At 57.5% G+C, this 22355-nt stretch overlaps 1 protein-coding gene and 1 pseudogene across 3 annotated transcripts in view; one reads left to right on the forward strand and one right to left on the reverse strand.

The window, feature by feature from the left end:
- The window catches only part of GOLGA7B (golgin A7 family member B), a 45124-nt gene extending 32397 nt beyond the window's left edge, over nucleotides 1-12727 (reverse strand). The window contains exon 1 of one of the 3 annotated variants that reach the window (XM_051824050.3): nucleotides 12177-12727. In XM_051824050.3, coding sequence (XP_051680010.1) covers nucleotides 12177-12236 — 60 coding nt within the window. In that variant the 5' untranslated portion in view covers nucleotides 12237-12727. Of the gene's footprint in view, nucleotides 1-7354; nucleotides 7458-12176 lie in introns of those variants that run through there. The other 2 variants (XM_089314573.1, XM_089314574.1) reach the window with 2 other exon arrangements.
- LOC127484262 (uncharacterized) lies at nucleotides 5819-6795 on the forward strand (annotated as a pseudogene).
- Nucleotides 12728-22355: the final 9628 nt, after the last annotated feature.

The raw sequence follows: 22355 nt of genomic DNA on the forward strand, positions 1-22355 counted from the left end.
TCGTGGGCCATCAGAGAGTTTAAGACATGGGATTTTGAGGAGAGTTCCAACAGCCTTGGAGGCCAGCCTTCCAGGCTGCTCTTCTAATCAGAGCCCATCCTAATCCTCACGGCCCCCTGCTGTGTCCACACTCCCTGTGAGCTTTCTCGATGACCTGGAAGTGGGGGGGCAGGCCAATACCTGGAGGCAGGAAATGAGTCAGCACCCACCCTTCAGGGGTCACCAGCAGCAGGCTGTCCTGACTGGTGGGATGTGATAGAGAAGGGCCTGAGTGAGGAGTTAGGAAGCTGACTCCCAACTGGCTGTGTGACATGAGACAGGTCGCAGGCCCCCTCTGGAACTCGGGCTCTTTGTCATTAACAGAGAGGGAGTGGCCCCATGACCCAAAGAACTCCCCTAGGCCTGACCCCCTGAGACTCCCAATTCCTGTGTCTCGCAGCTGCTCAGCTGTGTCTTTTAGAGTCGCCTCCCTCCCAAGACTGCAGGGAATCAGGATGCTGGTGGGGCCTCTAGGGAGCTGAAGTCGCTGAGTGTCAGAGGATCTGCCACACTCAGCAGGCAGGGACTCCCAGGCTCAGGGCCCCACTCCACCAGGGCCCTGCATGGTCAGGCACAAAAAGCAAGCTGGGGGACCAGGTTTTGCATGCAGATCCCCAGCCAGCCACAAGCTGGGGCTCCAGAGAGGCGTCCTTGCCTTGTGCCCAGGGTAGGGTCCAAAGGGCCAGCTGGCTCCTGTGTGATTCAGCCAGGCCTGGGCTAGCTGGTCAGTGCCAACAGCTGAGCCCTCGGCAGGAAAAGCAGCAGTCCCTGCAGCCCGGGGCAGCCAGCCCACTCCCTGTAGCTGGGCCCTGACTCTGTGCCAGGCCCCACGCTAAGGGCCTCAGAGACAGCATCTCACGCAATCCCTACAGCACCCTCGGAGGCAGGTGGAACCTTGGCAACTTGCCCAGGGTCCACAGCTAATCCGTGAAGTCAGGATCCCAGCCCCTAACTGCCTGATCCCTGATCTGGCCCTCTTCCCTGTGCGTGCTCAGCCCCCTAGTGGGAATCCAGAGGCTAAAATCTAGCCCACTCCAAAACCTTGCCCCTGCCAGCCTCAGACGGGACATAATAACAGGCAATGCATTGCACCATCAGGACAGCAGCAGGCCAGGCAATAAGCACGCGGGACACGAGGCCAACGAGCTTTGAGACCTGGGGCTATCGGGAGGGGCGGGAGCCTCAGAGGCACCCAAGGGCGGCTCTGGCAGTGCTCCTAAAGGAAGAGGGGCTAGGGGCTGGCACTGTGGCATAGCGGGTAAAGTTGCTGCCTGAAGTGCCGGCATGCCATATGGGTGCCGGTTCAAGTCCCGGCTGTTCCACTTCCAATCCAGCTCTCTGCTATGGCCTGGGAAAGCAGTGGAAGATGGCCCAAGTCCTTGGGCCCCTGCACCCACGTAGGAGACTCGGAGGAAACTCCTGGCTCCTGGCTTCAGATCGGCACAGCTCTGGCCATTGTGACCAACTGGGGAGTGAACCAGCAGATGGAAACCCCCCACCCCGTGTAACTCTGACTTTCAAATAAATAAATAAATCTTTAAAAAAGGGGGAGGGGTTGGGCTGGGCCCAGCAGGGCAACCAGGTGGCCCCCGTACTTCCTCCGCGTTTGCACGCAGCCCAGGGATCTAGGAGCTGCGGCCGGCCTGCGGCAAGAGGCCCCAGGTCAGGAAGGCTTTGAGAGGAGCCTCAGAAAGGCCTGGCAGCTGCTGGGACAACACAACAGTTGGGCCTGCTCCCAGGCTCCAGGTCAGGCCCCCCAGGCTCAGGGGCTCCCAGGCACGGGGCTGCTTTGGGACCCCGGGAAATTCCTCTGGAATGAGGTGGCACAGGGCTGCCAGCCCTCACCCCCACCCGTCAACCCCCCAAGCCCCGTCCATACGCTCCTGGCAGGGAGGGATCCCAGAGAGAGCCAAAGGCCTGCAGGGAGGGGCGAGCAGCCAGCTAGAAGCCTGCAGCTCCCAGGCGGCTGCCAAAGACGTGGGGAGACTGGAGAAGACGGCTTTGCCAAGAAGCAGAGCAACCTGGAGCCCCGGGTCATGGGGCAGCCACAGCCCACGGGACTCGTGCTGGCCCAGCCCGCCCTCCGTGCCCCAGAATAATAACACAAGCCTAACAGCACACGTTACTGAGCACCAGGGCTGAGCTACATGCTGCAGGTGCAGCGGGCACCAAACCGAAAGGAGCCTGCCCTTGGGGACTTAGATTCTTTTTTAAAGGTTTGTGTATTTGAAAGGCAAAGTAACAGAAAAAAAACAAAGGAGAGGCAGAGAGAGAGAGAGAGAATCTTCCACTACCTGGTTCACTTCCTTTGCAGACATTAGTGGCTACAACAGCCAGGGCTGTACCAGGCCAAAGCCAGGAGCTTCTTCTATGTCTTCCATGGGGGTGCAGGGGCCCAAGCACTTGGGCCATCTTCCACTGCCCTCCCAGGCACATTAGCAGGGAGCTGGACTGGAAGTGGAATACCTGGAACTTGAACCTGCACTCTGATATGGGATGCCGTCGTCACAAGGAGCAGCAGCATCCACAATGCAGGCCCCATCATGGGCTTATATTCCAACGGGCATGACAAGCACTAGACAACAGAAAAACACATTAGCAGCTGGTCAATGCTGAGCCGGGGTCTAGAGGAGGGAAGGGAGATGGAGAGTACTGGGTGGGGTGGAGGGCAGTTTGCAATTTTAGATAGGGTGGCTGAGGCCAGGGCCGGTGCTGTGACACAGCAGGTAAAGCTACCGCCTGCAGTGCCAGCATCCTATATGGGTACCAGTTCAAGTCCTGGCTGCTCCCCTTCTGATCCCGCTCTCTGCTATGGCCTGAGAAAGCAGAAGATGGCTCAAGTGCTTAGGCCCCTGCACCCACGTGGGAGACCTGGAGGAGGCTCCTGGCTCTTGGCTTTGGATCTGCCCAGCCACTGCAGCCATTTGGGTAGGGAACCAGTAGATGGAAACTAGTAGATGGAAAATATTTTTCTCCTTCTCTCTGCAGTTCTGCCTCTCAAATAAATAAATAAAATCTGGAAAAAAAAGTTATAGAAAGGGCTTATTTTTCCCATTTTACAGCTGAGGAAACCAAGGCTCCACCAAAGTCAGAAAAGTCACACGGGTACCTGCCCCACTCCCTGGTCTGGCTTGGCCTTAATTATGCCCCTTTTCTCACTGCCCCCACCCTTCAGCCACAGGAAGCTACTCCCAGTTCCCCCACCTCCACACAAGCTTCCGGGCTTCCGAGACTGTTCCACGTGCTGTCCCAGCTGCCTGGAGCTGTCTTCTCCCACACCCCTAGCCCATCTTCTGAGGGACAATTCAGCTCCATTTCTCCAGCATGGCCACTGTTGCCCTCCTCCTGGGAAAGATGAGGCATGGCAGCAGGTCCTGAGCCAGCCTCCCACACAGCACGAGCTCAAGGTCAAGGGCAGGGCCAGGGCTTATTTGTCTCAGTCTCTCCAGCCACCAGTTTCACAACCAGGCAGGTCTCAGGTTTGGCACTACGGGACTTCCTAGGGTATTTCTAATTTCTCTGGTGCTGTTTTATCCTCAATCGCATTTCCTCTATTCGTGTTCTTTTCTGTGCACACTCCTCTGCCCTTGGTCAGACAGAGGCAGGACCAGGGCCTGGCGGAGCTGTGATGCTTTAGGAGAACGGCACTTGCAACAGAAGAGGGAGCCCTGTGCACTTCAGAGCCAGCCGGACCCACGTTCATCTCTTGCTCTGCCCCTCCACTGTGGTGCGGCTGGGAGCCTTGCTGTCCGCGTCTGTAGACTGGGGGTGCTGAGGGTCCTCTCACACGGGTTTCAGGAGAGTCAGAATCCCTGTAACATGCTGCCCGGCCCTGGGCGTACCCTCAGCACACGGCACTTACGCCTCCTTGCCCTCGCTCCTCCCGGACCCCAGTTCTGCCTTCAGAGGGGTCCCGTGTCCTAACAGCCAGCCACGGAACTCCTCAGAGGCCGCACCCTCCTGGTGAGGGGCTGGGGCAGCTTTTGTAGTAATTAACCCAGATTCCCTGCTTCTGCCCCAGTGCCAGCTCTGAGGCAGGCTCTGTTCTCTTCCTGGCAGCTTTGCCAGCTTCAGTCCCCCTCCAAAGAGGCCCCCACCTTGCAGCGGCCCCCGGCTGGTCCCTGTGCCTGAGCATGCCCTCGTGGTCACACCTTCCCTCCCCAGCAGCTGTCCTGGATCCGTGGCTGGGAGGCCCCCGCCTAACGTGCCAGGCCAACCATGCTTCCAACACACAGGGAATTACAAGTGAGCGGCACAGGCCTCTGTGCGGGAAGCAAATGAGGAGGAGGGGCTCCACCGCAAACAAACAGGTCCAAACAAGGCTTGATGCCAGCAACCAGGCAACTCTCGCGGCTCCTGCTGTTTTGCGGCACTGCGACCTGTCAGGCCAAGGAGGGGGAAACAGCCCAAGTCCCAGGGCCGGCGACAGGCACAGCAGTCAGGACGCTGCCGGCTTTGAGTCTCAGCTCCACTCGCAGTTCCAGCTTCTGCTAATGCACACCCTGGGAGGCAGCAGGGTGAAGGCCAAGTTCTTGGGTCCCTGCCCCCGACGTGGAAGACACAGAATGAGATCCCAGCTCCCGGTTCCAGCCTGCCACAGCTCTGCCTGTTGAAGCATGGCCCAGCAAATGAGAGCTCTCTCTCTGCCTCTCTGTCTCTGTCTCTCTGTCTGTTTCTCTGCCTCTCAAATAAATGAAATCAAGAGAAGCCCAACTCCCTCACTTTACAAATGGGAGGCCCAGAGAGGGTAAGAGAACAGCTGAAAGTCACACAGCCAGCGAGGCGGACTGGAGTGTGACCAGGGCTTTGGATTTGCCCATGACTGTGCCTCTCCCGCCGCACCAGGCCCCCCTCATCAGGGGCCGAGCGTGAACTGGACTAGCCAGCAGGATCAGCCTGGCTAGTTGAAGGCCTCCTGCTTCTGTTTCCTCAAAAGACACCCAAATGCTTGGGACACCTTCATCCCAAACGCCACGATTCCTGGCACGAGTTTCCTCGGTGGCCTCCCAGGAAGCCGCCTGTCCAGGGTCTATGGCAATGGCCGTGCCTGTTGATTAAGCCTCCGTTCATGGGGGTCTCCTGGGAGCCTGGTTTGTCCGTTTGTTGATTGTTTCCATGTCTCATCCCCTCGAGGGCACACCCAGGAAGGTGTCGGAATTGGGAGCCTGTTATTATAAGCAAGCTCCTTAGGGGTTCTGATGACTGACGTGCTGGGAGCTGCCACATCCTTGCAGAAGACCATTCAGAGAGCAGAGCTCATTACCTCACTGGTAGAACGTTCTAGCCATGACAGCACACAAAACCAGCTTCACAGGTCCCAGCCTGCCTTCTGCAGCCACAAGGTCAGGTGTCTCTTCTTCCTCCAGGACAGTAATCAGGCCCCATCTGAGCACACCCTTCAGAACGCTGGCCTCCCAGCTGCTGTCCTGGGCCTGGAGGTTCCCAGTGTCTGCCTGGCCATCACTAGTGACAGACCCTTCTGGTCAGTACCTGGACCCCTTGTCCTGTCCCCGGCCCACACAGGTGCATCTTGTGGGACAGGGATGTGCAGCACTCTTTCATACTTAAAATCACTGGACACTGCTGAGGTCCAGGGTCAGCTACCTCCCCCAGCCTGAGCCCAGAGCACGATCTCACCAGGAGCAAGTGGGGCTCCACCTTCCCTGCCCAGTGACACCTGGCTGTTGGTGCCATCTTGACAACTTTAGATCTTTCCACACAGAGCAGACAAAAATAGCTTCCTTTTTGCCACGGGCCCAGGTGTTTGTGAAATGCACAAATTCAGAAACCCAGAAAAGTGGTGCTGGTCCCAGCCCAATGCGACTCGGGACGCGAAGCTGTCGTGAAAAACACTGATGATGGCGCCTCCGATGGCCCTAAAGCCATGCTCTGGTGGCTGGGCTTGACCACTAGCCCGGTAAAGTGACAGTCACTCTACAGCCATGGGCAAGAAGAACATCAGCAAGAGGTCAGAGACCAAGTCAAAGACCAAGACCTACCAGGTGCTCTGGGGCTACTCCCTTGGACAAAACGCAGTCAACAAGGATGTCTGCAGAGCCCTGCTCTTAGACACAAGGCCCAGTGGAAGGCCAAGGCCAAGTTCAAAGGGAGGAACAAGACCTGCAAAAACAAGCGGTTCTTCCAGAAACTGATGTTTCAGATACTTTTTGTTCCAGTCATTAAAAACATTTTAAAAAGCAAGGAAAGAATGAGCACTCCTCCCAAGAAAACAGGACTTGGAGTCAGAACACCTGTGACCTCCACCACTTGCTGCAGTGTGACCTGGAGGAGGTCCCCAGGCCCTGCTGGTGAGCTGAGCTGCTTGGGGGTGGGGGGCGGGGGACCAACAAGCACCAGAGCCCAAGCGCCCTTCCCCGCTGGTGGTAGGTGTCCCCCTCTAGCCTCAGTCCGCAGACCGTTTGGATGGCTGACACGGACAGCTGTGGCCAGGCCTGTGACACCTGCTACAGGCAGAGACCCCCTAACAGCACCAGAGAGAGTAGCAGCAGACAAACCTTATCAGATTGCCCCGGCGTGGGGGTCCTGGTGCAGTGCCAGGCGTGGGGGTCCTGGCGCAGTGCCAGGTATGGGGTTGCTCAGCAAGTCTCAGCCTAACGAGGAAGCAGGAACTTCTCAGTGAGGCTTTGAGGCCCAGAGAGGGGAAGTGACCCATCAAAGGTGGCCCAGCATGGTAGCCCGCCCTGGCTCAGTGGGCCCAGCCAGACGTCCCCAGTGTGCCCCATGGGAGGTCAGCCCACTGACATCATGGCTGCGAGGAGGATACCCCAGAACTGCCACCGAGCCCCCTCCCCCCATTCCTGGCTCCCGACAGAGAGCAGGTGCGGTGCCCTGGCTGGCTGGGAAGCCCTCAGGACCTCTGGGTAGCCACATGTGCCCAGAGCGCATGGGTGGCAGCCCACGTCTCTCACTAGCTTATTTATAAAGTGTTTTCAGATGAGTCAGGCTGGGAGTTGGCCAGCACCATGGGGACAGTTCCTGAGCAAATGCTGTATACAGTGTAGAGCTCTGGGACCCCACCGGGCCCTTGACAGCCTGCTCCTGTGGTGAGGCGGGGGCTGGGCCAATGGGGTCTGCTGCATGGCCTCACCAGAGCAGGGACGCGAACCCTGGCAGGCCAGTCTCCGAGTGGGGCGGACAGATGGGGAGCCCCAGGCACAGGAAGGAGGGCCTCGGCCAGGCACCCTCCTGGCCACAGATCACACCCTTCCCCCATCCCTGCCCAAACCAGACAGACACGATCCAAACACCCAGACAACAGCCCCGCCCGCCCATGCCCCCAGCCGGGTGCTCCCACCTCCACTCCTGTGTGTGCGCTCTCCTCCCTGCCACAGCCCAGCTATTTATAGCTCTCTGGAAAGGGACCCAAGTCTCCCAGCCTCTCCCGGCTTCCTGCTCCTGGCAACACTAATTACTTCCTCAGCTGGGTGCCATGAGCACCCTGGCTGGGGCCACCACAAACAAATGCACCCAGGAGGCCTGAGCCCAGACACCCTGCAGAAAGCCTGACCCTGGGGACACCGACACACCTCTGTGAGCCTGGGCTGAGGGCAGATGAGGCCTTGGGGGCTCACACTCGCCAGCCCACACAGCCTCCACACCACCCCGGGGGAGCCACTTGCTTGCTCAGCTGTGTGCCTGCTGGCAGTGAGGAGTGTGGAGGGCCAGAAGCTGAATAAGCCGCCTGCCCTTGGGGGAGGCGAGCCCGTAAACAACTCCTTATGCAACACAGAAGAATGAAGTCAGTGCTAAATTAGGGTACAAGTTGGCCCTGGACTCCTCCCTTGGGTCTCCTTATTATAAAAGCCATTCTGGTCATTTTACAAAGCATTTGCATACACAGATAATGAAAGGGAAATTCAATACATTCCTTAGACAACTACCCAAAGGCAGCCTTGCCCACCCGAGGCCCAGACCTCAGATGAGACAGATCTTGGATCAGAAGGACTCTACCTGGCTGGAGCAACTGAAATACATAAGAAATGCTTAGAAAGATTCCAAAGAAAGGGAAAGTGGATATAAGACATTTAAAAAATTTTTTTAAATTGTATCAATGACAAGAAAATGTCTAAGACACACACCAAAGGGTTAACACAGGCTAGTCCTGGGAAAGGGAGCATGATGGGGATACAGGAGCTGAAGGGACTTTTTTTTTTCATTCTAGAAATTTCTTTATTTGAATTGTTACAATAAGCACTTACAATATAACTTTATACTTTTTAAAAGATTTATTTATTTGTTTGATAGGCAAAGTTACAGAGAGGCAGAGGCAGAGGCAGAGGCAGAGAGAAAGAGAGAGAGAGAGAGAGTCTTCCATCCATCGGTTCACTCCCTAGATGGCTGCAAAGGCCAGAGTTGTGCCAATCTGAAGCCAGGAGCCAGGAACTTCTTCAGGGTCTCCCACACAGGTGCAGGGGCCCAAGGACTTGGACCACCTTCTACTGCTTTCCCAGGCCATAGCAGAGACCTGGATTGGAAGTGGAGCAGCCGGGTCTTGAACCGGCACCCATATGGGATGCTGGTGCTGCAGGCAGAGGCTTTACCCACTACGCCACAGCACCGGCCCCATAATTTTTAAAAATTACTTTAAAGCTTTATAAAATTGCTCACTACAAAACCTCCCACTCTCTTTGGTGCTGCACTACCCTTGCACTTGGAATAATTGTAAAAGTAAAGAGAGGTGCAGCCATGTGGAAAACAGCTCAGTAGTTCCTGGAAAAGGGAGACAGGGAATTCCCCAAGGACCCAGCGGCTGCACTCCGCAGCAGGCGGGTAAAAGAACCGAACACAGGGGCTCACACAGGACTGGTCACCAGCAGTCACAGCAGCACTGCCTGCAACAGCTCACGCTGGGAAACAACCGAGTGTCCACCAGGCCAAGTGCAGAACACAGCATGGAGTACAGACGCACCGCACCGGTACACAGCCAGAAAAAGCAACGCAGCAATGCCACACGCTGCACGCACCTGAGCCCTGAGACAGGACGCTAAGTGACAGCAGCCAGACACAGGGTGCATGCGATAATTCCTTCAACAAGAGATGGGCAGAATAGGCACAGCCATAGCAGCAATGGCTGCCAGGAGCCTGGGGAAGGGAAGGAACTGCAGGGGACAGGGTTTTGTCTGGAGTGAGGGAAAGGTGTTGATAACTAGGGATTTGATGGGGCCGTTGCTGTGGCGCAGCGGCGTAATGCCCTGGCCTGAAGCGCCAGCATCCCATATGGGCGCCGGTTCGAGACCAGGCTGCTCGATCTCTCTCGCTCTCTCTGTCTCTACCTCTCTCTGTAACTCCATCATTCAAATAAATAAAATAAATCTTAAAAAAAAAAAAGAAAACGAGGGATTTGAAAAACCGATGACTGATGATATAAAACCCTGCATGCAGGAGCCAGCACTGTGGCACAGTGGGTAAAGCTGCCACCTACGCCAGCATCTCATATGGATGCCAGCGTGAGTCCTGCTGCTCCGCTTCTGATCCAGCTCCCTACTAATGCACTCAGGAAAGCAGCAGAAGATGGCCAAGTGCTTGGGCCCCTGCACTCATGTGGGAGACCAGAAGAAGTTCCTGGCTTCGGACATGTCCATTTCCATCCATTGAGGCCATTTGGAGAGTAGAGTAGCAGATGGAAGATTCTCTAATAACAAATCTTTTTTTAAAAAATCCTGAATGCACTGAACATCACAGACTTGTACACTTCAACCTGGTTAGTTGTACGTGATGTGAATTTCACCTTAAAAAAAATCAATGAAACACTGAAAATAATTGGTCTCACCCAGCCCTCATGCCCTCTGCCCGTCCATACCCTGACCACCAGCCTGGCCTTCCACAGTGGTGGGGGAAAAGTCTTCCACTTGCTCCAGGGCAGGGCAGGGCTGCTCAGCTCCAGGCAGGCAGTGGAGAGGCATGTGAGACCAAGGGAGAACAAATATGGCCGAGGGGAGACAAGGGCAGGGCTGGGCGCAGGGCACACAGCAGGTGTGGCAGAACCTGAAAGGTCAGTGCCGCTATCCCATTCTGCAGATGAGAAGACCAAGGTCCAGTGCTATTTAAAGGCAGAGCTGCGGCCTCCTGCCTGGAGGGTCCCCTGCGCCTCCCCTCCTCTCCTCTGGGTACAGATGTAACTCTCTGCTCGCTGAGCCTTGCCATCCCTCAACTCGTGTTTGGGGTTTGGGCTCTAGTCCAAACCATGTAGGTCCAAACCCTGACTCAATGGGTTCATTTTGTGTGTGTGTGTGTGTGTGTGTGATTTTTTTGAATATTTATTTTATGTATTTGAAAGGCAGAATGACAGAGTAAGGGGGAAAGAGATCTTCCATTCATTGGTTCACTCCCCAAACAGCTGAGGCTGGGCCAGGCCCAAGTCAGGAGCCTGGAACCCCATCCAAATCTCCCACACAGGTGGCAGGAACCCAAGTACTTGGGCCATCTTCCGCCGTTCTCCCAGGAACTGGATCAGAAGTGCAGCAGCCTGGACTCAAACCAGCAGCCCGATATGGGACGCCAACATTGCAAGATGAGGTTTAACGCGCTGCAGCACCATGCCGGCCCCTGACTACGTGGTGTCCAGCTCCCACTTCCTCCTCTGTTGAGTGGGGATGATGATATCAGCCCCTACCAAATCAGACTCAAGAATGAGACCATGCCCAGAAAAGACCCCTTAGGAACCGCTGGCCGCCTTCCTCAGAACCGAGTATCTGCTGGGACTCCAGTGCTCCTGGCGTTTGTGGGATTGAGGCTAAGCCCAGTCCTTGCTGTCCTCCTGCAGTGGAGGGAAGTTCTTGTCACCAGAGATCCTGGAAAACCCTCTAGGCCTGAGGACGCTGGCCGGGCACCCCCGCTCCCACATGCCTGGACTGCAGCCACTCCGGCCAGCGCTACCCTGCCCTCCCCAAGCTGCCATCTGGTACTTCCTTGTGACTTTCTTGAGGACCAAATGGCTCAAGCTCGCTGCCTGATTCTTTCTAGGGGTTCAGATGGCCCTACTTCTAATGAGTGAGGTCCAGTTGTACCTGTGTCATGTTTTATAGTCTATGAAGCACTTTCCCAAGAAACACCTCATTTGGTTCTTCCAGAAATCTAACAAGGCCAGGATCAATGTTTCCTGTATTATATGGATTAGATGTTGACAGATATAAGAGTACATTAAAAAGTTCATGGAGGGGCCGGCGCCGTGGCTCACTAGGTTAATCCTCTACCTGCGGCGCTGGCATCCCATATGGGCACCAGGTTTTAGTCCTGGTTGCTCCTCCTCTTCCAGTCCAGCTCTCTGCTGTGGCAGTGAGTGCAGTGGAGGATGGCCCAAGTGCTTGGGCTCCTGCACCCCATGGGAGACCAGGAGGAAACACCTGGCTCCTGGCTTCGGATCAGTGCAGTGGCGGCCGTAGCGGCCATTTGGGGAGTGAACCAATGGAAGGAAGATCTTTCTCTCTTTCTCTCACTCTCTCTCTCTCTCTCTCAGTCTATAACTCTACCTGTCAAATAAAATATAAAACTTTTTTTAAAAAGTTCATGGAAAATGGAATTAAAAGATAATGTAAGGGTGGGAGTTTGGCAAAGCAATTAAGACACCATTTGGATGGTCCGGGTCCCATGTCAGAGTGCCTGGATTTGAGTCCAAGCTTAGCTTCTGGTGCAGCTTCCTGGGAAGAAGCTGAGAGTCATGATTTGTCACCCTGAGGGCCAGCAGGTGATGGCCCAAGTAGTTGGGTCATTTCCAATCACCTGAAAGACCCAGACTGAGTGCCCACGTCCTGGCCTCGCCCCAATCCAGGCCTGGCTGTTCAAACATTTGAGAGGTGAACCAGCAGATGGAAGAGCTCTGTTTGTCTCTGCCTCTCGAGTAAATCAAAATAAATAAATAATAATGTTTTAAAGATAGTGTGAATTCTCCACGAGCTCTTTGAAGCCCCCTCGCAGTACGGATTTACCAGGTTGATACTGTTTGTTCTGAAATCTGCTGTCTGGTATTAAGGCAGCCATCCCAGCCTCCTCTGCCTACTGTCAGCACAGTGTGTCTTTCCCCACCCTTTTACCCAGCAGGCATTTGCGTCTGTACATTTAAAGTGTGCTTCTCGCCTGTCTATCTGATATGACCTCGAACTGGTGTGGAAACCACTTACATTGAACGCGAGTGTTGACAGGAGTCCGGCGTCTTGCTGTTGGTTTTCTCTTTGTCCCATCTGGTTCTTTGTCCCCTTGTTCCGCGTTGGTTCAGAGGCAGAGTTTCTGATGACCCCGAGTTGGCAGATCAGCACTAACGGCTTGCTCTCTCGGTGGCTTCTGTGGTGTTTGGAGGACACACCCTGACCTTTCACAGTCGACCTTTGAGTGAGGCTGCGCCGATTCCCGTCAGTACTAGAACCTGATCTCGGTCCACTTCTGCTCCTCTCCTCTGGCTTCCGCTCCCCAACAGGGACAGGGCAGGACGTGGAGACCACTTCAAAGCTCGCTGGGGTCCCTGAACCACGTGGTTTGATATCCAGTGTCGTGCAATCCTGACTTCAAGGGTTTCGCCTGTTGTTTTTAATTGCTTCGGTGGGGAGGCTAAATCTGGCTCCTGCTACTCTGCCTCAGATAACAGCAGAGGCCTCCAGGAGCCACAGGTTAAGCCCATTGCCCAAGACGAGGCAGCCAGCGATGGCCGGAACTCCCAGCAGTTCTCCCAAGTACCTGCGGCTCCTTCATAAAGGCCCGAGAAAGCAGATAGTGCTGTCAGCAGCAGGAAGTGGAATTCTGCCATGGCAGCAAAAACCTGCTCACAGCACCGACACCTGCTTCGGAAGCCAGCGTGACGATCATGGATTTCACAGTCACCATTAAACAGCAACCCTGGGCCTCTTCCTAGCTTCACCTTAAGCACTCTCTCCTTTCCCCTTCAGCAGCCCCTGTGGCACGATCCTGGGGTGCTTTGCTGTCTGTGGATCAGCCAAGGGAGCCGGGAGGGGCTCCGGCAGACTCAGTGGCCTGCAACACAGTGCTTAACTGGAGTCTCCCCCACTACCCTTCCAAGAGCATTTTTAAAAAGATCGATTTATTGGCCGGCGCCGCGGCTCACTAGGCTAATCCTCCACCTAGCGGCGCCGGCACACCGGGTTCTAGTCCCGGTTGGGGCGCCAGATTCTGTCCCGGTTGCCCCTCTTCCAGGCCAGCTCTCTGCTGTGGCCAGGGAGTGCAGTGGAGGATGGCCCAGGTGCTTGGGCCCTGCACCCCATGGGAGACCAGGAAAAGCACCTGGCTCCTGGCTCCTGCCATCGGATCAGCACGGTGCACCGGCCGCAGCGTGCCGGCCGCGGCGGCCATTGGAGGGTGAACCAACGGCAAAGGAAGACCTTTCTCTCTGTCTCTCTCTCTCACTGTCCACTCTGCCTGTCAAAAAAAAAAATCGATTTATTTATTTGAAAGGCAGAGTTAGAAAGAGAGAGAGATTGATCTTCCATCCGCGAGTTCACTCCCCAAGTGGCTGCAACAGCCAAACCTCGCCAGGCCGAAGCCAGGAGCCAGGAGCTTCTTCTGAGTCTCCCACGTCCTTTCCCCGGTGTTAGCAGGGAGTCAGATTGGAAGTGGAGCAGCCGGGACTCAAAACGGCACCCACGAGGGATGCTGGCAGTGCAGGTGGAGGCTTTACCTACTACACCACAATGCTGACCGATCTATTAATATTTCTGGCTGATGGCTAATTTGTGGAACTAGAGTAATTCTGAGTATTGCATGAATGCAATGTGTGCGTGTGTGTGCGTGCACGTGTGTGTGGAGGCGGGCTCTGGAGGCCAGTAGGGAGTCCACTTTTTATCACACTGTTGAGCTCACTTTAGGTCCAGGGACCTATTTAGATGAAATGAGAAGCACAGTGGCACCTCTCCTTAAGATCAGCGGGCTGAAGAGCCGGGCTTGGTGCAGTGGCTTAGGTCACCACTTAAGACGTCCACACCCCGCGTCAGAGGGCCTGGTCTGAGTGCCAGCTGCGCGGCTTCCCGCCCGTCTTCCTGCTGATGCACACCTCGAGGGACGGAGGCAACGTCCCAACCACCCATGTGGGAGCCCCAGGTGAAGGCTTCGGTCTGGCCCTAGCCCTGGAGTTGTCAGCACTGTCAGCGTGGGCAGTAGAACGCCTCTCCGTGTGTCTCTCAATCTCTCTCCCTTCAATTAAAATGAAAATAGATAAATAAATTTTTAAGAACCGCTCAAGGCAGCTGGCTCAGGCCAGCCTGCGACAGAATCTGAGGTTCCGGAAGGGAGTGAACAGAACCCTCACCTCCCCCCCCACTCCAGGACCCACAGACAAAGAACTGGGGCTCAGCACCTTCCTGAGCCCTCGCCGGCACTGGCTGAGCCCGGAGATACCGCCTTTGGGAGTTCAGCCTGGAAGTCACGGCACTCCTTCCTGCCCGCTTCCTGGCATGTGTCAGTCTCAGGGAAGGCTCCAGGACTCCACGGCAGTGCGACACAGGCGAGCTCCCCGACCCGGCCCAGACTCGGGCCCCCCATCTGTAGGCTGAGCCTGAGACTCCCACCCGGCAGGGTGGACTCCCCGGTAGCACACGTGACGCCTCTGGCCCAGCCTAGGGGCTTCAGGCTGACTGCCCTCCAGGGCTCAGAGCCCAGCGCTTCGCCGTGTTCTTGCTCCACTCACAGAAGCCAGTGCCAAGCTTGCCAGTCTGCGGCTCACAACCTAACCCAACGCAAGGCAAACCAAACGGTACGCAGCCCCGCCCCGCTGCATCCGGGTCACAGGCTCTCAGCCTCTGCTGCACCTCCCAATCTCCTGAGGAGCTCTGGAAAATCCTAAGGGGTCGGCATCTAGCACAGCGGCTTACGGCTCTGTCACCACTCGGGACACCTGCGTCCCACACCGGGGTGCCTGCTTTGAGTCCCGGATCTGTTTCCGATTCCTGCTAATGTGCACCCTGAGGGGCAGCAGGTGCTGGCTCCAAGCACCTGGAGTCCTGCCATCCACGTGGGAGACCAGATGGAGTTCCAGGCCCAACCCTGGCTGTCGCAGGCATCTGCGGAGAAGTGGGGAGGGAATCAGCAGATAGGAAAGACAATCAGTCACCTAGCTATTTCCCTATCTCCCTTTCAACTATAATTAATTAATTAATTAAGCTTCAGAAAAATAGCCTGAGAACGTGCACCTCCCGATGCCTCCCAGCCGCCTGGTCCCTCCTGCCCACCCCGGGTGTGCCTGCTGACCCTCACTCCCTCCTGCCCTTGTGGTTGTAGGTTCCAAAGGGACAAGCAGCCCAGCCCAGCCCAGCCCTGCCCTGCCCTGCCCTGCCCGCCGCACCCCAACCCAGGAAAGCACCTTCCCTCTGGACACATCCCTCCTGCCCCCCCTCCCCGCACTGTTCCCTGGCCTGAGCTCAGCAGCTGTCAGGCTACCAGGCCAAGAACGTGGCTCTGCCCTGCCCGCCAGCCACTGTCCACTCCCTGGAGCTGGCCCCCTGCCTGGGAGGTGACGCGAAGACTCTGGGAAAAGACAAGCGTGACCTTTCCCACAGGTGCAGGGCAGGGAGGCTGGGGGAGGTGTTCGCCATGCCCTCAGTCTGGAGGGGGCCTCAGCTGTGCCCAGGAGACGGGTGCGCAGAACTCAACTCCAGCAGAGGCTCGGAAGTGCAGCTGGGGCCCAGCTGTGCCCTCAAAGCATGCCTGGTCCCGTAGCTCCACCCGCTCTGCTTTGTGGTTCTACCTGAGCGACTTGACAGCCCCTGGGGCACTGCCCTCGGGATCCTCTGCCCTGGATCTGCGTTTGCCCCGTGATTCTGCCCCGGGGGGTCCACACTCCCACAGGCCTCGGTGCTGCCATCCCAGCATCCTGCACTCACACCCAGCCCTCCCCTGCACACCTGTCACTGCTCCCCGGGGGGAGGGCCAGGGCAGACCTGGAGACGGCCGCTCCCACAGCGCCCTGGGCTCGCTGCCCTTCCCACTCAGCCCAGTCAGCTGAGCTGTGGAGCTGGGCCGGCCAGCCAGGTCAGAGGGAAGGGGACAGAAGGGATGCCAGGGGCAGCAGTGGGGGCAGCGGCGACTGGAGGCAGTGAGCCCCCCTGCAAGGGGAGCGGCCACTCAGCTGCACCAGCGCCCTCAGCCGGGAATGCAGACTGCGGCGGCCAGGCCGACTGTCTGAGCAGGTGTCTGATGTCCAGCTCACTTGCAGCTGGAAGCCACTCCTCCAGCGTCCCCAGAGGCTGTCCACACCCCCTATGCTGCAGATCTCTCGGGTCTCCAGCTTTACCCAGCCCCTCCCCTAAGGACCCTTGCTCATGCTCACTCGGCCCGCAGCCCACTCCCACCTTCTCCCAGCGCTGCAAGGGCGAGGGCCGGCGGGGCGCCACAGCTGCCCGGGAGGAAAGGCGCTCTGGGTGCCGGCAGGGCTGTCAGCCTCTCCCCGGACACAGCCCTGCCGGACGGGCTCCATGGAGAGCCTGCCCCTCTCCACAGACGAAAAGTGCAGTGTCCCCAGTGATGTGCCAGAGGCAGCAGCTTGGCCCAAGGGGACAGCAGCTGAGGGGCTGCCCACGACAGGCCAGGAGAAGAGGTGAGGGGCAGGGAGAGCGGCGTGCAGCACGCAGCGTGCAAGGCCACTCGGGAAGTTCAGGATCAGCCCCGAGGGACGTGAGGGCCAGCAGCTGGCGGGAGGGCCACGCAGCCTTCTGGGGGGGACGGGAAAGCACCCGCCCCGTCTCCGTCTGGGCGACACTGACACGAGTGCCACAGGACGTGTAAGCATCTGTGGGCTTGTCTCTATGCAGGCCTTCCCTCAACAAACAAGGAAACAGCGTCGGGAAAGAGGAGGGGAAGGCCCCCCAGACACCCGCAAACCAAGGAGCTGGACACCTGCCTGCCCGCTCACTGGGAAAGCTTAGAAAGAGACCCCTGGCCAAGGGGCTGCAAGAACCTTGCTCCCAAGTATCCACAGTGGTGATTCCCAACCAAACTACTCAGCCGGCTGGTGGCCAGGTTCAAGTCCAAAAGCAGAAATGGACATGTGCTCGAGAAGTGTCGAAGGCAGGAGGTGATGCTAGCACCTTCGAGGACCCCATCCTTCCCCCGGTCACCCCAGGTCACCCTCGGGAACCCAGAAAGGTAGCCGTCACATCTGCTGCTTGCAGGGACATGAAGAGGGGCCCGGGGAAGTCCCAGGACTTGCCCAGGTCGCGGCGCCGCGCCCACACACTCCTCCAAGCCCAGCCCGTGTCCGGGATGCGTTCTGCGACGCACCTGTGCGGTGGTATTGCTGTCTGGATCAGCAGCCAGCGACAGCGCAGTCACTGCCTCCAAACCTGGAGTGGGGGACAGCTCTGCCCGGGGACGGACGGGCACCCTCGCCCGTGCCACAGCTGCGCGAGGCGGGCAGGGTGACAGCGTCTCCACCTCCAGACCTGCAGCCCGCAGGCACCCACAGAGTGCAGCTCCAAGCCGTGCCAGGACAGGAGGGCCTCCCGGGACACAGTGCACAGCCCAGCCCAGGGAGGGCCTGACGGTGCAGGGGCCTGAGCTCCCCTCACCCAGGCAGGGGGGCTCGACAGCTCGGTGACACAGGACATTGGAAAGACCATCAGCGCCTGCCCCAAAGTCACCTCCTCCTCTTCATTGCCACAGGCCCTGCTTTCCTTCTCTACGCAGAAGACGAATGACAGCTGTGCTGAAGTTAACGCAGTCATCTCATTTACTTTCCCCGGATTCTCACGTCTCCATTTCCCTCTTGCAGTCAGGATACGGTTCTAGTCAGTAAGACACAAGGATGAATCTGCCAAAGGGCTTCCTGCTTCTGATCAAAGAGACAGGCACTTAATCGAAGAAACTGCCCCTTCCTCTCCCTTCCTGCCTCGAATGTGCTTGAGTGAGGGTATGATGGCTGGAGCTGTGGCAGCCATGTTGCCACCAAAAGGTAATAACTATAAGGAAAGCAAGTAGACTGAGAATGGCTGGGCAGAAAGATTGAGAGATTTGGGTCCCTACTGGCATTTTTGATCTGTTCATCATCTCTGGGTTATACTTCTGGGATAATTCAGTACGAGCACAGTTTAAGCCACTGTCCAACAGCCCCTCTGTTATCTGTGTCTCACCTGACACAAAGGGAGAGGCAGACAGACCCGGGCTACAAGATTCACGTCCCATCAGTGAATCTGGGGAAGAAACAGGCAGGCCGGTTGCAGGCTTGGAGGGCAGCAGGCGGCAAGGCCCACGGACCAGGTGCTCACACCTCCTGGCTGTCTGGCTTTAGCAGGAGAAGCCAGAGCTCGCTCTCCTGGCCCAGCACGAGGGTGGGATTCCAGGCGTCTCCCATCAGCCACTTCCCAGGGGTGGTGCAGAATGAGCCACCGAGCTCCACAGAGGGGGAGGAGCTAACCTGCGAGGCCAGGGGTCCCCTGTCAAGTCAGCCCAGTGCTAGAATCCAGCCCAGCTCGCTGCAGGCCGCCCACACACTCAGCGCCGTGAGCTCCTTGCATTCTATGTAAACAGCGGCCTGTCGGATCAGGAAGGAAGCCGGAGCCCACACGAGTGAACGATCGATGGGGCACACGCCGGAACCTGCTCACACCCCGCCGTCACCAGGGGTCCCTGGGGCCCGAGCCAGCTGCCAGCAGGGAGGCGCACCCTCCCCCGACAGATCCTGGCAGGGCCGGGGAGTTGTCTCTAGGTCTGCTAGACCAGGGATTCCAAACTCACGGCCAGAAAACACCCGGAGTCTGGGGCGGGATCCAGATCTGGGGAGGGGAAGTGCAGGTCCCGGGTGGGGCTGAGCCTGAAGCAGGACCAGAGCCGAACGCTGGGGGGCCTGCGGAGAGATCTGCGCCCAAGCCGGGAGCCGCTGGGAGAGGGCAGGCGGCAGGAGCGCAGCCAGCGCCCCCAGGGGCTCCTGCTGGGCCTACGTCATGGCAGCAGCTTCCCCCAGACATTCGGGCCCTGTTACAGCCCCACTGAGCGGATGAGGAAACTGAGGCCAAGTGCGGCTAAGGCAGCTGCCCAAGGTCGTCCAGCTGGGACGAGAGCAGCTGAGTGAGAGCAGGTTGCCCAGCCCAGCTCTGAAGCTCTGCCCTCGCCCTCCTCTGTGAACACTTCCCAAAGCCGATCTCACCCTGCCCACTGATCTCGCTCCTCCCTCCCTCCCTCCCTCCTGGGATGCAGTGCCTTGATAGCACAGGCGGCTCCGAGTTCCGCGTGCGGCAATCCAAGGGCACCTCGTCTCCCCGGCAGCCCTGTCAGCTCTCAGGGCTACGCTTCGGCTGCAAGTAACAGAATGCCCTGCAGAAAGCAGCTCATGGAACAAGGACACTTCTGACCCCACGCGAGAGGTCTGCAGCTTCCAGATTATGCCAATTCCGCGGCTCAACAAGACCAGGGCTTGGGCCACCTCAGCTGGCATCCTTATGGTCCCAGGGGGCTTGTGACGGCCCGGACATCCCATGCTCCACAGCCGCAGAGACAGGAAGGCCCCGTGCCCCAGTCTTGAGAGCCGTTCACGTCCCCCGGGCGCTGCACTCGCATGCTTCCCACGTCTTGCTGGCCCATTGCTGGGCCACTGCGCACCCACCCGGCCTTACCTAAGGCGGCTCCTAGCAGGAGCACGGGAATCGCGTGCAGAGGGAAGAAAGACGGATTTGGCTAGTTAATATCTAGTGTTCGGAGCTGCACAGGGGGTCACTTAACAGACGGCTGCTCAATACCGGGACAACATCTGGTCCAGTCCACCAGGAAGGAGTTCCATTCAGCTGTGACCGGGCGGCCCCACGACCTGACACACAGGAGCCCTGCACCTGGGCGGGAGCCCGTGAGCAACACCCACCGCTGAGGGTGGTGGCACCAGCCATTCCCAAGGACAGTTTGAACATCCGCTCATCCCAAGCCACAGCAGTGGCTGTTACCACACAGTCCATCAGGTTAAAAAGGCATGCCCTTCAGTGCAACGGGTCTATGTGTCCACAGGTGCGTCACACTGGCTGCAGCAGTGTCGCGCTCTGAGAATAATCTCAATGGTCCTACTAACCAACATTTCTTTGAGCTGCTTCCTATGCACTTGCTAGCCCCGTGTTAGGCCACAGAACAAGGTTACTGCGCTGGAAGGCAGGATTTGGCATCACGGTGAAGAACGCAGGCTCCGGGGTCCAGGGTCACAGCTGCAGTGTGACAGGGAGACCCCTAACTTCTCTGGGCCTCAGTTTTCCTGTGAAGTGGGGGTCATAACAGCCTTGGTGTTCTAGCTGGCCTTGAGTTCAAATCCCAGCTCTACACAAAATATTTAGGACAGGGTCTGTGCTGCTTTGGGCCTGCATTTCCTCATCTGGCAATGGGATAAGAAAGCCAGTCTCACCAAGGTGCTGGAAGGAATCATGAACGTACACAGAAAGTCCACAGCACAGAGCTGTCATTCAAGACAGCACCCAGCTGTCTCTCTCTCAGTAACAATCAACAGATAGCAAGTGTTTTAAAGGAGGGAACTGCCACTTAGGATGCTCACAGCTCACATCACAGTGCCTGGGTTCAAGTCCCAGCTCCAATTCTAATTTCCTGTCAGTGCTCTCCCTAGGAGGCAGCAGGTGACGCCTCAAGTACTTGAGTCCCTGCCGCCCAAGTAGGTGACCCATTTTGAGTTTCTAGCGCTTGGCTTCAGCCTGGCCCAGCCCTGGCCATTGTAAACATTTGGAAAGTGAACCAGCAGATGGAAGATCTCAATCTCTTGCTCTTGCTCTCTCTCTCTCTCACCCTCCCTCCCTCCCTCCTCCCAGGAGCCAGGTGCTTCTTCCTGGTCTCCCACGTGGGTGCAGGTGCCCAAGCACTTGGGCCATTCTCCACTGCCCTCCCAGGCCACAACAGAGAGCTGGACTGGAAGAGGAGCAACCGGGACTAGAACCTGGCACCCATACGGTGCCCGGCACCGCAGGCAGAGGATTAACCAAGTGAGCCACGGTGCCAGCCCTGCATTCCTTTTTTCAATTTTATTATTTACTTACATATTTGAAAGGTAGAGAAACCGAGAGACAAAAAGGGAACTCAATCTGCTGTTAAACTTCCCAAATTCCCGTGACAACCAAGGCCAAAGCCAAGAGCTGGGAATGTGATTCAAGTCTTCCACGTGGCTGGTAAGGACCCAATTATTCGAGGCCTCACTGCTGCCTCCCAGGGTCTGCATTAGCAGGAAGCTGGAGTCAGGAGTCCAGAGTAGGAGTCGAACCCTGGCACTCCACTGTGGGACATGGAAATCCTAACCAATGTTTTACCCTCTAGGCCGAACCCCTGCCCCTGTATTTCCAGTGCAATGATGCTGGTGCACGCGTTCCAAGACCAGAATGGAGGACCCCTGCCCCAAATTCCCACCTGCTGCTGTTGGGGATGAGCCCACAGTTGGAAACTGGACACAAAGAATCACTTGTCCTTGAGAAGATGGGAGCAGGGCCACCATCTCCCACCTTGGATTCACCTTAAGAGAGCATAAGACAGGTGCTAAAGAATTCTGGCCCTAAATCAGGAGGTGTGGCCCACAGGCCCCTGGGAAGGAGAGAAGTTATTCACAGTGATGGCTAGAAAGGTCAGGGTGCTCCTCGCCAGCAGGCACCTACAGAGCCAGCCCATGCAGGGAGACCAGAACAAGTAGGTGAGGGCCCCCATGCTTAAAGCCTGCAGGACTGGCACCCCCTACAGCTGCTCGCTGCTGGGGTCCCCGCGAACAAAGCCACAAGTGCATTCCCCAAAGCCCTTCAGAGGCGGGCCCCAGCCCAGCCTACAGGTGCCATTTCCCCTAGTGGTCCCTTCTGGAGCGAATTTACACCAGGAATTCTGGGGGCAAGCTGAACCCCCACAGCAAGACAGGCTCCACCACATGGCTCTTGCCAATCTGAACTCGCCAGTTTCTGTCACCTGCCACCTCTGCACACGCACCTGCCCCAGCGCTGCCTGTGCGCAGCAGTGGATCCCACTCGGCAGGCAGCGCCCCGTCAGGTAGCTCCTCTCACAGGAAGCCTTCTCGCACCCTGGACACACACACACAGCCGTGGCCTGCACTGTATTTGAGAGCAGCAGTGAACACACTTGCTCGGGGCTCCCGCGGCCGTTCTGCTCACTGGGGTTCCCCGAGTGCGGAGGACGGCATGGAGCAGATGCCGCGTGAACACGCGGTGCACCGGGCTCTGGAGGACAGAGGCTGCAGCCAGCAGGAGCTGGGGAAGCAGCAGCTCACCTGGAACCGGTGTCCTCAGCTGGGCGCGGAGATCCTGTTGGCCCCTGTCGGTCACGCAAAGGCGTGGCAAGCAGACTTCTGAGGGCCTCCCCAAGGCCACGTGCCCAACCTCCCTCAGAACATG

The sequence above is a fragment of the Oryctolagus cuniculus genome, chromosome 15 (genome assembly GCF_051225735.1).
Source record: "Oryctolagus cuniculus isolate XC-2025 breed Fujian yellow rabbit chromosome 15, ASM5122573v1, whole genome shotgun sequence".
Lineage (NCBI taxonomy): Eukaryota > Metazoa > Chordata > Mammalia > Lagomorpha > Leporidae > Oryctolagus > Oryctolagus cuniculus.